Source organism: Carassius gibelio, chromosome A2 (genome assembly GCF_023724105.1).
Source record: "Carassius gibelio isolate Cgi1373 ecotype wild population from Czech Republic chromosome A2, carGib1.2-hapl.c, whole genome shotgun sequence".
NCBI lineage: Eukaryota > Metazoa > Chordata > Actinopteri > Cypriniformes > Cyprinidae > Carassius > Carassius gibelio.
In genome coordinates, this window is record NC_068372.1 from 22136997 (window position 1) to 22151801 (window position 14805).

Genomic DNA, 14805 nt, shown 5'->3' on the forward strand with positions numbered 1-14805 from the left:
TGTTTTAAATTCATTTTAAATAAGTCAAATTTTAAATCATTTCCAAAGTTTTAAAATTGCTTATTTTATTTTTGTTCTTCATGATTATTTTACTTTCTTTTATGTAAAGCACTTTTGAATTACCATTGTGTACAAAATATGCTATATAAATAGACTTTTCTTTCCTTGCCTTAAGAAAAGCACAAACATGAATTATTATTAATGAACAAATAAAATTAACATAAATGTTAGAAAGTGTTAATACTCCCGGATTTAAATTCGATTTTGATTTTCAGATTCAGGTCAGGTCCTCACTGTGTATACTAATGTATTAGTTAAATGCTCACTGAAGAGCTTGTTTGTTGGGATGATTTGAGGCTCAGTTTGAATTTGCTAACCTGATATTATTTTGTAAACCTTGAAAAATTCTTTATCAAGAAGGATTTTTGAACAAATGCTTTATCCCCACTATATTTATCCCTCTTTATGTTATAGAGCTATTTACTCGCTGATATACTCTTGGACATTTGTTTAGAATAACTAAAAGGGGTATCATTATCGTACGACTCAGTCTCTGTTCAACACACTACCCCTAAGATATAAACCTCACCCGTTTCACAATCGGACAAAATGCAAATGCATCTAAATATGATTTATTCACTTCTTTAAACATAGTTGCTTTAATAAAACGTTATGAATACTTGAATTATCTTTGTGTGTCATCCTATATCTTTTTATTCTGTGAATGACCATTCGTGCATACTGTTTTTTGTTGAATCGAGGGGTGTTCTCTAGTGTAAACAGCAGATATGGGTGTTGGGTATGTGTCAGGTTTTTGTGCAGTGTTCTTGTGTTTCCTGTGACTGTGGGCTCCAGAGCGCAGTAGTACAGAGCAGAGTCTGTTATAGATGCAGAGGAGATCTCCAGATGCACAAGATTTTCTTTACTGACTTTAGTGACTTTGGTTGTGAATCTAGAATCTACATAGGACTCCTTAGTTTGTTTTGAACCATCTGAGATGAGCACAATAAACTCAGGAGCTGATCCAGGATACTGACGGTACCAGTGAAGATTAAATGCAGATGAATAACTGCAGGATAATGTAACACTTGAACCCTCATCAGCAAACACCACTGTTTTGGTTGGATTGATTTCATTTCCATATGCTGCATCTGTGAAAGTAGATCAAATTTTTTATAAAGATTTCTGATGTTAAAATTTTATTATTTATTTAATTATTGATGTTCAGTATAGAACGCAAGATACAACAAAAAGAAAAACATTTATACTTAATTTTGAGCAGAAAATAGCCATTATGGTTCCATTTTGAGTATTTATATTCAAAACAATTCAACACTTACGTGCAAAGGCAGAAAGCAGAATGACAGAATAGAGACTCATTGTGCATTTCTTATTCTCTCTCTAACAGACATGAAGTTAAAGAAGATCACATCAGATATCAGTGTTTATGCCCCACCTCTTCCAGAAAGCTCTTTAAGAGATCAGAACAGATCAGACCTGTTTCATAGACAATTATGTTATTTGAGTACTATTCATGCGCTATACTGCATAGCACCCTCTTGTGGTTACGTACTGACTCTCTTACATGATTATGTGATTAAACAGAATATGATCTCGATTTATTCCTTATGCAGCACTTTATTACATAACTCAGCTATATGACTTTAAATCATAACCAGATTATCAGCAGTATGTCTCTCTTTAGATGTGCTTATCCACAAACAGTGAATTTAGGGCTGATGTGTATTTTGGTGATAAAAAGAGTTATTACAAAATTCATGCTGAACTGTATTTGAATCATCATTTAGTCAGTGACTTGCATCCTAGAGGGAAGTGTAAAGAAAGAGCATTCATTATAGTATTAAGTGTTAAAATATGTAAAATATTATAATTCATTGTACCACTGCTTCAACTATATAGTTTATATATTTATAGTTTTATCTCAAATTAATACAGTGTGAATTTATAATATATATTTATGGAAAGAAATACAGCTTTATCTGTGTATTAGGTTTTTGTAGAGTGTTCTTGTGTTTCCTGTGACTGTGGGCCTCAGAGCACAGTAGTACAGAGCAGAGTCTGATACAGCAGCAGAGGAGATGATCAGATCCACACGGCTGATCTCTTTTGTTGCTTGATTTTCTTTTCTGAGCTTAGTAGAAAACCTGGGATCTACATCAGATGTCTTAGTCTCTTTTATACCATCTATTATGAGCACAAGAAACTGTGGAGCTGATCCGGGATACTGACGGTACCATTGAAGTGAGTTTGCAGAGGAATAACTGCAGGATAAAGTAACAGTTGAACCCACTGCAGCAGATTCCTCAGTGCTGTCTGGTGTGATTTCAGCTCCAAAACTCACACCTGGGGGGAAAATGTGTAAATTCTGAATATGATTTACTACAGTGACTTGAAATGGTTTACATACAATAAACAATACTAGTTAGTTATATAAAATATTAATCTAATATTAATCTAATAAAATTCTAATGGTTAAAAGCAGAGAAAATTTTAGGATGTAATATTTTATATTACCAATGAAAACGTTCATTAAGCATGTAAGATGAGAAGATTATTTGACAAAATATGTTACATGTACTGTATATTCTCAAATTATAAATGCAAATGCATGCAAAACATACACAAAAGCACTTACATGTCAAAGCCCAAAGTAGAATGACTGAATGAAGCATCATTGTACATGTGTGTGTTTCACTACAACAGGAGTAAGTTTTATGACAGTCTAGTGAATGTAAGATCATCTCATATCTGCCAAACTCCTCCTCTTTAAGTTTGATGCCAAAAACCCCTTCACATCTGCACATAGTTTAAAACTAGACATTAAATTTAGTCTTATAAATGTGAGATCTGCTCATACAGGTCAAGAAATTATCATCTTTATACAGGCTCACAGAAGAATAATAAGATCTTTTTTTCTTTTTCTTTTTTAATTTTTAAACCTTTTTTTTAATGCAAATTATTGACATGGGACAGAAATAATTGGAATGTGGATTTGCACCTCATCATATAATCAGTGACACTTGTTCAAATCTCCACAGACATCTCCTGTCTGTCAGTGTAACTGAAGTGAATAAGAGATTGAATTTGAAACCAGGTTAGTTTATTGCAGTGGGTGCCAGTCTGCTGATTGCAACTGACTGCTAGATCTTTATCACTGTCCCTAGCTCCCGAAATCAACAGAAAAATAAGTAGGCCTACAAAAACATTACATTTATCCTGTCTTTGTACTGTATTTTTTTACTTATTTTTCTGTTATTTTCAGGAGCTACTGACACAGTGATAAAGAAAAAAATCAGGACATAAACAGAGGTCAGAGACACTGAAGATGGACACAAAGAGGAGCAAATACTATAGCAGGTAGAGCAAGCTCACTGTTTCGAATTCTAGAAATATAGGAAGAAAATATAAATACAGAAAATGGGGTGAGGGGTTATATGAATGTGTCGCTTAAGGGAACTTCAGAAAAGTTATGATAATGGCATTTTCTTCTCTTACTCGCGAATAAAGTAGTATTTGAGTGCAATGCTGCTTTGTTTACAGGGTAACCAAGGAAATGCTATTTCAAACCAATTTTTGTCTCATTTAGCCTGTCTGCTGTTTTTGTTTCATGCAGGTTTGTTCTATGTAGCATTATTTCACAAAGATAAAGTCAATCCATTCTCCTTTTGGTTGTAAACACTGGTTACAGCAATACAGTAATTGTGTTTTGGTTCACATCATTTTGTGTGCCTTTTAATTCAGGATACTGAAAAGGACATACCGTCTATTCAGGTGGGTCAGTCGGCTACAGTACAGTGTAATTTCAGGATCACCCAAATGGACAATTATTTATTTACTGTCATTAACTTAACATGAGCAAATGTAAACAAAAGTAATTCTGAAATATATTTAGCTGATTTGCTAATTCTAGTATGTTTTCTTTTATTTTGTCCCCTGTTACTTATTATTATGCCTTTATAGAATCTGTAAACTTAAAAATAAAATAATAATAATAATAATAATAATTTATTTGGGGGATAATTTGTGGAACTGTGAAATGAATTTTCAAATGCGCTTGGTAATTTAAGTCCCCTGTAATGTGTATTCTTGAGTTTTTTGTGTGAGTGTTGAGTGTGTTTCAGTCACAGTGGGCCTCAGAGCACAGTAGTACACAGCAGAGTCAGACACTCGCAGATTCTTGATTGTCAGAGGAAATGTTCTTGATGCGGGGTCCAATGTTGCAGAAAATTGCTTTGTAAAATCAGGCTCAGCGGAATATTGATTCCAAATGAATGTTGGTGATCTGTTTGGTAGCTGTTTGTACCAGAAGAGGTCCGGACTTAAAGAAGTAGTAGTATAATTACACATTAAAATAACTTGAGCTCCTTCACTTTCAGTCATTTCTCCTGAAGACTGTTCAACCCTGTCCTGTCCTGAGGACACTGGAAAAAATAGACAGAAAAAAGTAGCATGAATTATTACCAAAGTAAATTTAAACCTTTATTGAATGTAAATGAATGTAAGTAAATCATTTACTTTTAAAGTTTACAGATGTGCTCACCATCATAATGTGCTGTGAAACACAGTGAAATAAAAGCCCATCTAAACATAGTTGATCTATGAACAAACATTCACTCAACTGTGCTATCATCTCGCAGAGTGCTTCTTGAAATTTTTGTGTTGTCACGTGATCTACTCTTATATGAAGAGAGAGTGATGCTGACCTCTCGTGGATGAAGTTTGAAATTGCTTAAAATAATTATTTTGGAAAATATTTTTCATAGAATTAAAATAAGCCTGAAAATATTTTTAGAACACATGCTTGATCCCCAATAGTCATCTCTGTATAAAACCGTTTAGTTACTGGATGTACCAATGGGTATCGTGCACCAATTATTTTGCATCCTTGCAGTAAATGATCTTAAAGTATGCTTTGTTTATTGACCACATTTGTGCATGTGTATGAGTGATTTCTACCATAATGTTTTACAATGAGACTTTTATACTTACAATAATCATGCATTTGCATTTAAAAATACTTAAAGGTGTGGCTTCTATGAATGGGCAAAATTGCTCTAGATATAATAGAGGGGGGTCTAATGGAACCCAGGTGAACAGTATGACACAAGACAACTCAGGAAAACTAACAGACATGTAACAATGACCTTCTCAAATATTTTTAAATAATATTATATTTTATAAAGCATAGGATATATTAGCATTTAGGATATATTAGCACTTAAATTGTTCCCCTTATGAGCCAATGAAGCACTTGTAGTGCTAGATATTTAGCAATTGTATTTTTTTTTCTTGCATTAGATGCTTTGATACTTTACTACATACCACCAATGTCTGATGTGTGATGTTCTCTGAAAGATATTTCTGAAACAAAAACATTCACATAATTTTCATGTTTTATTGTTCAGGAGGTTTTTGTACACTGTAGTTGAGTTTCCTGTCTTTGTTGGCGTCAGTTCACAGCTGTACAGCGCATAATCTGTTACTTCAGCATCAGAGATCTCCAGACTCACAAGATTGTTGTTTTTATCAACTTTAGGTATTAGACGATCAGGAAGAGGATTACCTGTGGCTCGTGTGGATAAATACATGCAAGGAACTCCGATTTGGATCCTGTATACTGACGATATCAGTGCAGGTTATTTACAGCTCCAACATATTTACAGGACAGAGTGACTTTTTCTCCCAAAATAAAAATAATAATAAAAATAATAATCTCCAGACATTCATTGACATTATTTGATCAAATGATTTAATGTCAAGAATCAGTAGACCCTTAATTTTAGTCAAGAATAATAGAAGCAGAACACAAGGGATGGTCATGTTTGCACCGTACAAAGCAAAAGTTGAGTTGCTTTTTCATTTCCCCACAGACTCCGCCTATTTTTCACTGTAAGAGGATGAGAACACAGCATTAAAATTAAACGTTTGATTGATCAACACTGAAGAAAAAAAATTCACAATCACTTAATTATTATGTGCAATGATTAATCTTAGGACATATATTATGACAAACAAACATGATGTCTTCAGTGAGACAGTGATGGAAAAAATAGTATTTTGAACTCTCAACAAGTTGAATAAGCTCCGCCCACTGCTGGAGTGTTTTATTCCGTAACAGCAGTTAAAAAATGTTCAAGTGAAAACTGCATGAAAACACAGGATGCGTGGATTGACAGAGAAACTGAGCTTGAGGATTGGAACTATAAATGGAACTGCAAAGAATGTGATATCTGAACACACTGACAGTGCATTTTTTGAAGTTTCACAGGTGTTGCCACATTTTTTATTTCATTAGGTGCTGGTTAGATTGTGGTTTGATTGTGGTATTCACTATATATTTTTAAAGTGAAAAGAGCTTCAGGTTTTTGTACGACATGTCTCATGTTTTTGATCATTGGGCTACTATAGAGCACAATAATAGAGAACTGAATCTGACAGACGTACATCAGTGATAGTGAGTTCAGTGGATGTACGTGATGTAGTTGACTGAAACCGATTATCAGAGGTGGTGTCACCATAATGTAATCGGGCACCTTTGAGCAATAAATATTGCGGTTCTCTGTTGGGATTCTGTCTGTACCAGTAAAGCAAAACATATTCACTGTTTGTACTATATGAGCAGCTCAGTTTGACAGTTTCTCCTTCCTGAGAGGTTTTTTCTGTCTCTTTATCTGGCTTAATATCATCTCCAGCCACTAAACCTGTCAACAATAAGCACAAATATTTTTTGAAAGCAAAGTTGACAAAATAATCCCTAACTCATTTCACAGCACATAGTCATAAAAACATACTGTTATCATTTAAAAACAGTCTTTAATTTGTTTCACTCCATAAATAAGGTACCTGTTCCCACGATGAGGATCAGTATGAAGCATCTGTCCATGTTCAATCAGATCAGTTCAGTTCTCTGTTGAGGCTCTCAGTGCTCTGAGCTGTACGTCACTGCAGATCAGTCACAAACACACACAGGAACTTCCTCCTCTCTGAACTTCCTGCTGCTGTTTATGACTGTAATTTAATGGTGTTAGATAACTACACAATTTTATTACAGATTTAGAGAACATTGTATATAAAAGGTTTTACATGGAGGTTTATCCTACATCAAAAACAAACCAGAAGCATGTTAATTAAACCATTTTTTGATGGCGTTTAGCTTCCTCACTGCACAAAACATGATAATGTGATGATGGAGCACAGAGTGCAATGTAGTATTTCTTCAAAAAGCACATTAATATACCAGAAAATATGTGGTTTCGTGATTTATTTCCTGCTGTGTAAGTATATTTTCAATATAGTTTGTGCTATATAAACGTTTACAATTTTGTTGAATGACTATATTTCTCTTTTATAGGATAGGAACATTATCTCCACGTGAAAGTGTGTGAACACTGCCATCCTGTGGCATACATCAACCTCCACTATTTATTGCAAATGGGGTATATGTTTTATTGTTTGACAGTGGACTGAATTACAGGTGTTAAAGACCAGCTTCATACTTCATAGGGATCTGTGTGTACCTTTTGATTTTGTACCTGTGATTTTTTTTTTCCACCATTTGTTCATAATTGCCAGTCACAGCTTATTTTTCTCTGTCTTCATCTCTGTCTCTGTGTTTGTCTCTCATCTCTCATTGTAACAGGTTTTTGTAGAGAGTTGATGTGTTTCCTGTGACTGTGGGCTGCAGAGCACAGTAGTACAGAGCAGAGTCTGATACAGCAGCAGAGGAGATGATCAGATCCACACGTTCCCTTTCTGTAATGTTAACAGTGAATCTTGGATCTACATCAGACTCTTTAGCTCCTTTTGCACTACTGTAGGTGAGTACAAGAAATTCAGGTTTTGATCTTCCATACTGACGATACCAGTGGAGATAATCTGTACGTCCAGAGTCAGAAAAACCACAGGATAATGTAACACTTGAACCCTCCTCACTAAGAACTTTGATTTTCTTTGGTTTTATTACATTTCCAAACACAGCTGAAAAAGAAGAGGTACATTTGTTTATTATTTTTTTCTTTTAATGATCAACCAAATAATCAGCAAAATAAGTATACACACCTGTTGAGGCACAGAACAGAATAACTGAAAGAAGATTCATTGTACAAGTGTTCACTCTGAGAAGAGTCAGACTGAATAGTTTCAACAACAGTCTCTGTCAGACAGAAATAGATCATGTCAGATATAAATCCCTCCTCTTTTGACACTTCAAGACAAAAAAGAAGCTTTATTTTGAAGGAATAGTTTTTCTTATGGCCTGGCTCATTATTGCTACCATTATGTGAAACAAATTTTCTGTCCATTATTGATAAGATTAATTCTAAGTTATAATATTCTAAGTGGGTGCATAGAACATTTTGTACACAAGTTAAAATGAACTTTAGTCATACTTTAGTGTCAGTCAGTTAAAAAACAAAACTACTTGAAACACATTTTCATTATGGGGAAGCTTTAGGTTTTTTGCAAATGTAACATAATTGTTGCACATTTGTAGTACGTTTTTTAACACACAGTTGCAACCCTAAAACATTTTTAAGCATTTTATCTTTCTGACAAGCTTTTTTTTAATGCTATTTTTTCCTTTCATAAAACATCTTTCCTATCAACCTCACACAGGTGTTTATTGTTATTATCTCGCATTGAGGTTTTCATAATAACAGCTTCAAAGTGAAAGTGGCTTGTAGTTTTTGTACGACTTGTTTCGTGTTTTGTATCACTGGGCTTCAACTCTTAAAGCACAGTAATAGAGAGCTGAATCTGACACAGACACACTACTAATAATAAGTTCAGTCAATATGCGAGAAGTTTTTGACTGGAATCGAGGATCAGAGCTGTGCTTAGCACTGTTTGATCGTGCTCCTTCACGTAATAAATATTGAGGATCTCCATTAGGATATTGTCTGTACCAGTAGAGTCGTACATTTTCACTGTCTGAATCATATGAGCAGCTCAGCGTTACAGACTCTCCTTCTGTTTTGGTGATGCTCGTCCCTTTATTCGGCTCAATTTTGTCCACAGCTGTCACATCTGCAAACATTAAGAACAATAATAACTAACTTTGTCTTAGGTTAAATGTTGTAAATTACTAAAGACATCTTTAAAATGTAAAATAGTTTTAATAGATAACAAAAAAAAAAAAAATACATCCAGTGTTTTAAAATGATAAATGCCACACCTGATGCCATAATGAAAAGCAGCAGCATGTATTTGTTCATGGTGAGTATGATCAGATCAGTTGTGTGTTGATTCTCTCAGTGCACTTTGCTCTGTGTGTTACTGATGCTTTCTGCTGTTCAAGACATTAAGGAACTTCCTGCTCTCTGTAAGTGTGAAATCAAAGCTTTGAACCTTAAATAATACTGTTTAACAGTATGATATATGATAAATGTACACCAAAAATATCCATGCTTTTTGGTCACTTTTCATACTATATTAAAAAATGTAGTACAAATTTAACAAATTTTGTAATTGCTTTGAATATCTGTGAACACTGCCACCTTGTGGCACATTATACCTGCACAGTCTGTTACACATAATAATAGATCGAAACTTTTAACTGCTGGCTTTTGAATGGTTTTAATTAGCAATATTAGGATGCTTCGTACAGTTTTTAATGTCACACTGATTCATTTCAGATATACAGTACATACGTAAACTTGGAATCATCAACTTTTTTCAGTTTATTTCTTTATATTTGCTTGCAGTATCATGTAATTTACTAACTGCTGCAGTTTATGTGTTCTCTTTTAGTCCTTTAGTTTAGGCTGTATCTATTGATTGTTCTATTGATTGTTCACATCTCATCCTCATTTTTTGAGGAAAGGATTTTGTAGAGTGTTCTTGTGTTTCCTGTGACTGTGGGCTGCAGAGCACAGTAATACAGAGCAGAGTCTGATACAGCAGCTGAGGAGATCTTCAGATCCACACGTTTGATTTCTTTTGTAGCTTTTGAATACAGACGACGATCAGGCTCAGAATCAGAATATTCATCAAGAAAAAGTAGGAACTCTGGTTTTGCTCTGAGATACTGTCGATACCACTGGAGAGAGTTAATATTGCCAGTACTGGTACTGTATTTACAGGACAGTGTCACATTTTTACCCTCAACAACATATTTTTCTGAAGACAGTGGTTGAATTGTATCAGCAATAGAGGTTTCTGTGGAAAAGAAAATAATCTTTATCAATCAAGCAATAAAATAATAAATATATGAAAAGGCTTAAATTTTGTTTTCAGTTGTTTATTTTTTGTATTATAATAAACTTTGATTTAATGCATATCTCTTACCCATGCAAAGTTGGATTATTATACAAGTAAACAAAAACATAATGTCTTCAGAGTGTCGGTGATGACAACAATAATATCTGAATAACTTTTTTCACTCTCACATGTCTGAATAAGCTCCACCCACTGCTGTACCGTGTTTATTTATTTATTTTAAATAGAAAAAAAAATATGCTGTGTCTGAAAATATGTCTGAAACTCACAAAAAAAATATATCCTAAGTTTTTGATGAGACTTTTTTTTTTTTTTTTATCCAATTGAGCATTTATGGAGCATGTAAACTAAAAATCTTAACTAAATCTTGTGTTAGGATATGTTCTAATGAAGTTACATTTAACAATTAATTTTTACCAAGAACTACAGTTATTAAAAGTGAATTCCTCCACAGATTAATGTTGTTTTATGTAAAGCAGGTAAGGTTTCCAATGCACAGCTGTTTGAAATTAAACACATATATTAGGATCTTAAATAGTTACCACCAACATCAAAGATTATGCCACACTGTGGACAACATCTGACACACATCAACATATTTCCTTACACTGAGATAGAGAGATTCATTTCATTTCATAAAAAAAAAAAACTAACTTTAGAAAGTCGTTCTTTTGCTTCACAGATATTTCTGATATCAAAAGGATGGCCACATATTATTGATGTAGCATTGCATGTGGCTTTAGATTTGCTGAGGAGATTTGTGGATAAAAGTTAGACATTTTCTCGTTAGTTTTTCTGTGTGAAGATAAAGAAAAGCCCAAAATAGTGCTGTAGACTATGTAAATATATTTCATATGTTTACTTGTATATCATTTTCTTTTCTTTTTTTATACAAAAAAAGCATAAACATAAATAACCTATATTTTCCTAGACAACATGATTCTTGACCATTAAGATTCTTCACACTTACAAACTGAGAAAAAGAAAATGTTATACTGTCAACAGTTTGGTTACAAACATACTTCAAAATGTCTTATTTTGTACTCATCAGAAGAAAGATACTCAAACTGGTTTGGAACAACTTGAGGGTGAGAGTTAATTATGACAGAAACTTCATTTTGGGGCGAACTATCCCTTTAAGAGCACAGAACCTGATGATGCAATTAGTGCGAGTGTCACAAATCCAGTGCAAGACATTTGTGGTTAAAAAGTATAAGTACGTTTTTATTTAATTGTTTATTCATTTTTATAAAATTACCAATAGTTTCACTAGATTCATCAGCTTTGATCATTGAAGCTGCACTGAAACTGAGATTTAGACCTTCAGCCCGTTGGCCACCATTGAAGTCCATTATATGGGGGAAATCCTGGAATGTTTTCCTCAAAAACCTTAAATTCTTTGAGACTGAAGAAAGAAAGACATGAACCTCTTGCATGACATGAGGGTGAGTAAATTTATAAGGAAATTTTTGTTCTGGAAGAGAACTACTCTTTTAAACACAAACTTTAACTCTTAAATTCATTTTATATCAACATATTAATTTCTATATGACTGACTGTACATTATCCCTTACATGGATTGACTGGACTGGGTAAACAAGGTTCTTCTTAACATTTGTTGTGTCCACCAGTAAAGCATGTTGTCACATTTTTTTAATATAGATGCAATACTGTGTATCAGGTTTTTGTTCAGCGTTCATTTCTTGTGTTTCCTGTGGACTCCAGTGCAGAGTAGTACAAAGCAGAGTGCGATACTTAAGCAAAGGATCTTCAGATCCACACGTTTGATTTCTGTTGTACTGTAGCTGTTGAGTATAGATGTAGATCAGGCTCAGATTTACTTGAATATTTGTTGACAAGAAACAGGAAATCAGATTTTGCTCAAGGATACTGTTGATAGCACTAGAGAGTTAACAGTGTCAGTATTGGTACTGTGGTTACAAAACAGTGTCAGTGACAGTGGTTGTATTGTATCAGCAAAGTAAATTCCTCTGGGAAGAAAATGAGTCCTTATTAAATAAAATAATAATAATGATGGATTTTATTGCGGGGGGTCTTTATTAAATTATTTTCATCTTTATTAAAAATTATTTAATTGAATGAGTACCCATGCAAAGTTGAATTATTATTCAGGTAAAGAGAAACATGATGCCTTCAGAGACAGTGATGCCAAACATTTAGTTTGAACAACTGTTTCACTTTGTCTCACACTCTCAGCAAGGTGAATAAAGTCCACCCACTGCTGGAGTATGTTTATTTTCTAATAAATTAATAAATAAATATGGGGAAAATAGCTGTTTCAGTCACAGTGGGTCAGATAAACAGATCCTGGATTGAAAGAGAAACTGAGCTTGAGGATTTGTTGAGATCTGCATGAAATCTTTCCTTATTTATATATTTATTTATTTACAATGTTCACGAGTTCACCCTTACATCTAATCTGAAGGCAAATAGTAGGCATATTTTGGCGTGCTGTCCTGGGGGAGGGGTCCGGGCCCGGAGCATAGCCCGAACCCAAATAACTCCCCCTATCCCAATTTGGGATAAATAGATTAGAAGTGAGGAGTTGGGGTGGAGGAGGGTTGCCGAAAAACTGTCGTGGGACAGGAGGTAGGAAGACTGGATATATATACGCGTGCGTGCTATAAGATGATTAGCTAAACGAGATGCACCTGTACCAAATTGGATGATTATCTGATCGTGCTTCTCCCGAACTTTGTTAATAAAACCACATTTCACGAGTTCACCCTTACATCTAATCTGAAGGCAAATAGTAGGCATATTTTGGCGTGCTGTCCTGGGGGAGGGGTCCGGGCCCGGAGCATAGCCCGAACCCAAATAACTCCCCAAAAGAAGCTTAAAGCCATAGGACAGCAGCCAGAGAGATGAAATTTAGTTGCCCCCCAAAATATGCGTGTTGGGAAGAAAATGCAGAGCGACCTGGAGAGCCCGTGCAGTGTTCGACGAGAGCTGCGGCTCGCAACGTCTTACCAGCGAGCCCTCCATGCCGCTTATGGGAGGAGCACAATGCCAGATATCAAGAAATGAGGGACTCTTGCTGCCTCCGAAGGGAGCTGCGGCTCTGCTGCACCGGAAGGGAGAGTCCCTCTTGCGGCTGAGTACGAGGCGCGGTTTGTTGCATCTGATGGAGGGCTCTCACTGCGACTGAAGGGAGCCAGCGACTGTATCCCATCGGGAGGGAGATCCCTGGCCGCCATAGAGTATGCAACATAACTCGGACGGGGGGTTCACACTGCGACCGAAGGGAGCCGTGGGTCTGCTGCACCAGAAGGGAGAGCCCCGTCAGATGCTAAATAGGCAATGAGATTGGAGCCGCGGTTTGGCGCGTCGGATGAAGGGCTCCTAATGCAACCGAAGGGAGCCAGCGGCTGTACCCCATCGGGAGGGAGATCCCTAGCCATCGTGGAGCATGCAACATAACTCAGATGGGGGGTTCACACTGCGACCGAAGGGAGCTGTGGGTCTGCTGCACCGGAAGAGGAGCCCTAGTCCGATGCTGAGAAGGCAAAGAGACGCGACTGTTGGAGGGACTCCCGCTGCATCCGAAGGGAGCTGCGGCTCTGCTGCACCGGAAGGGGGAGTCCCCCATTGCGGGTTTATGGAGGCACGGTTTTTTGCCTCTGAGGGTTCTCCCAGCCTCCGTAGGGGGTTCGCAACTCTGCAGCAGGAGTGCTGCCCCGGAGGGGAGAGCCCTGATTGACGCTAACTAGAATACGACTGTTGGAGGGACTTTTGCTGCGTCCGAAGGGAGCTGCGGCTCTGTTGCACCGGAAAGGCGAGTCCCCCTTGCGAAGCGAGGCATGGCTTGATGCGTCTGATGGAGGGCTCTCACTGCGACCGAAGGGAGCCAGCAGCTCTATTCCCCCGGGAGGGAGAACCCTATCCGCCCTTGAGCATGCAACATAACTCAGACGGGGGGTTCACCCTGCGACCGAAGGGAGCCGTGGGTCTGCTGCACCGGAAGGGAGAGCCCCATCAGATGCAGAATAGGCAAGAAGATTCGAGGAACGGTTTGATGCATCGGATGGAGGGCTCCTGCTGCGACCGAAAGGAGCCAGCGGCTGTGTTCCCCCGGGAGGGAGATCCCGGTCCGCCCTTGAGCATGCAACATAACTCAGACGGGGGGTTCACCCTGCGACCGAAGGGAGCCGTGGGTCTGCTGCACCGGTAGGGGAGCCCCGTCCGATACAGAGTAGGCAAGAAAACGCGACTGATGGAGGGACTCTCGCTGCGTCCGAAGGGAGCTGCGGCTCTGCTGCACCGGAAGGGAGAGTCCCCCTTGCGACTGTGTAAGCGGCTTAATTTGATGCATCGGATGGAGGGCTGTCACAACGACCGAAGGGGGCCTGTGGCTCTGCTGCACCGGGAGGGATACCCCCATCTGCCGCTGAGCGCGCAGCGCAACTCAATGACAGATGAAAGGCTCACACTGCGACCGAAGGGAGCCACTGCCCAGCTGCACCGGAAGGGAGAGCCCTGTCCGATGCTGAAATAGGCAAGGAGATTGTAACGATGGCTGGAGGGCCCTTACTTTGGCCGAAGAAACGA

At 37.2% G+C, this 14805-nt stretch overlaps 2 gene segments (V, D, J or C); both read right to left on the reverse strand.

Annotated features, from left to right (window-relative positions):
- Positions 1 to 1763: 1763 nt before the first annotated feature.
- On the reverse strand, positions 1764 to 2721 carry LOC128031290 (T cell receptor alpha variable 1-1-like). The segment is given in 2 exon segments: positions 1764 to 2364; positions 2657 to 2721. Coding segments are annotated over 2 exon segments (408 nt in total).
- A 4870-nt stretch (positions 2722 to 7591) lies between these two features.
- On the reverse strand, positions 7592 to 8729 carry LOC128031322 (T cell receptor alpha variable 26-2-like). The segment is given in 2 exon segments: positions 7592 to 7998; positions 8080 to 8729. Coding segments are annotated over 2 exon segments (390 nt in total).
- Between the last annotated feature and the right edge of the window lie 6076 nt (positions 8730 to 14805).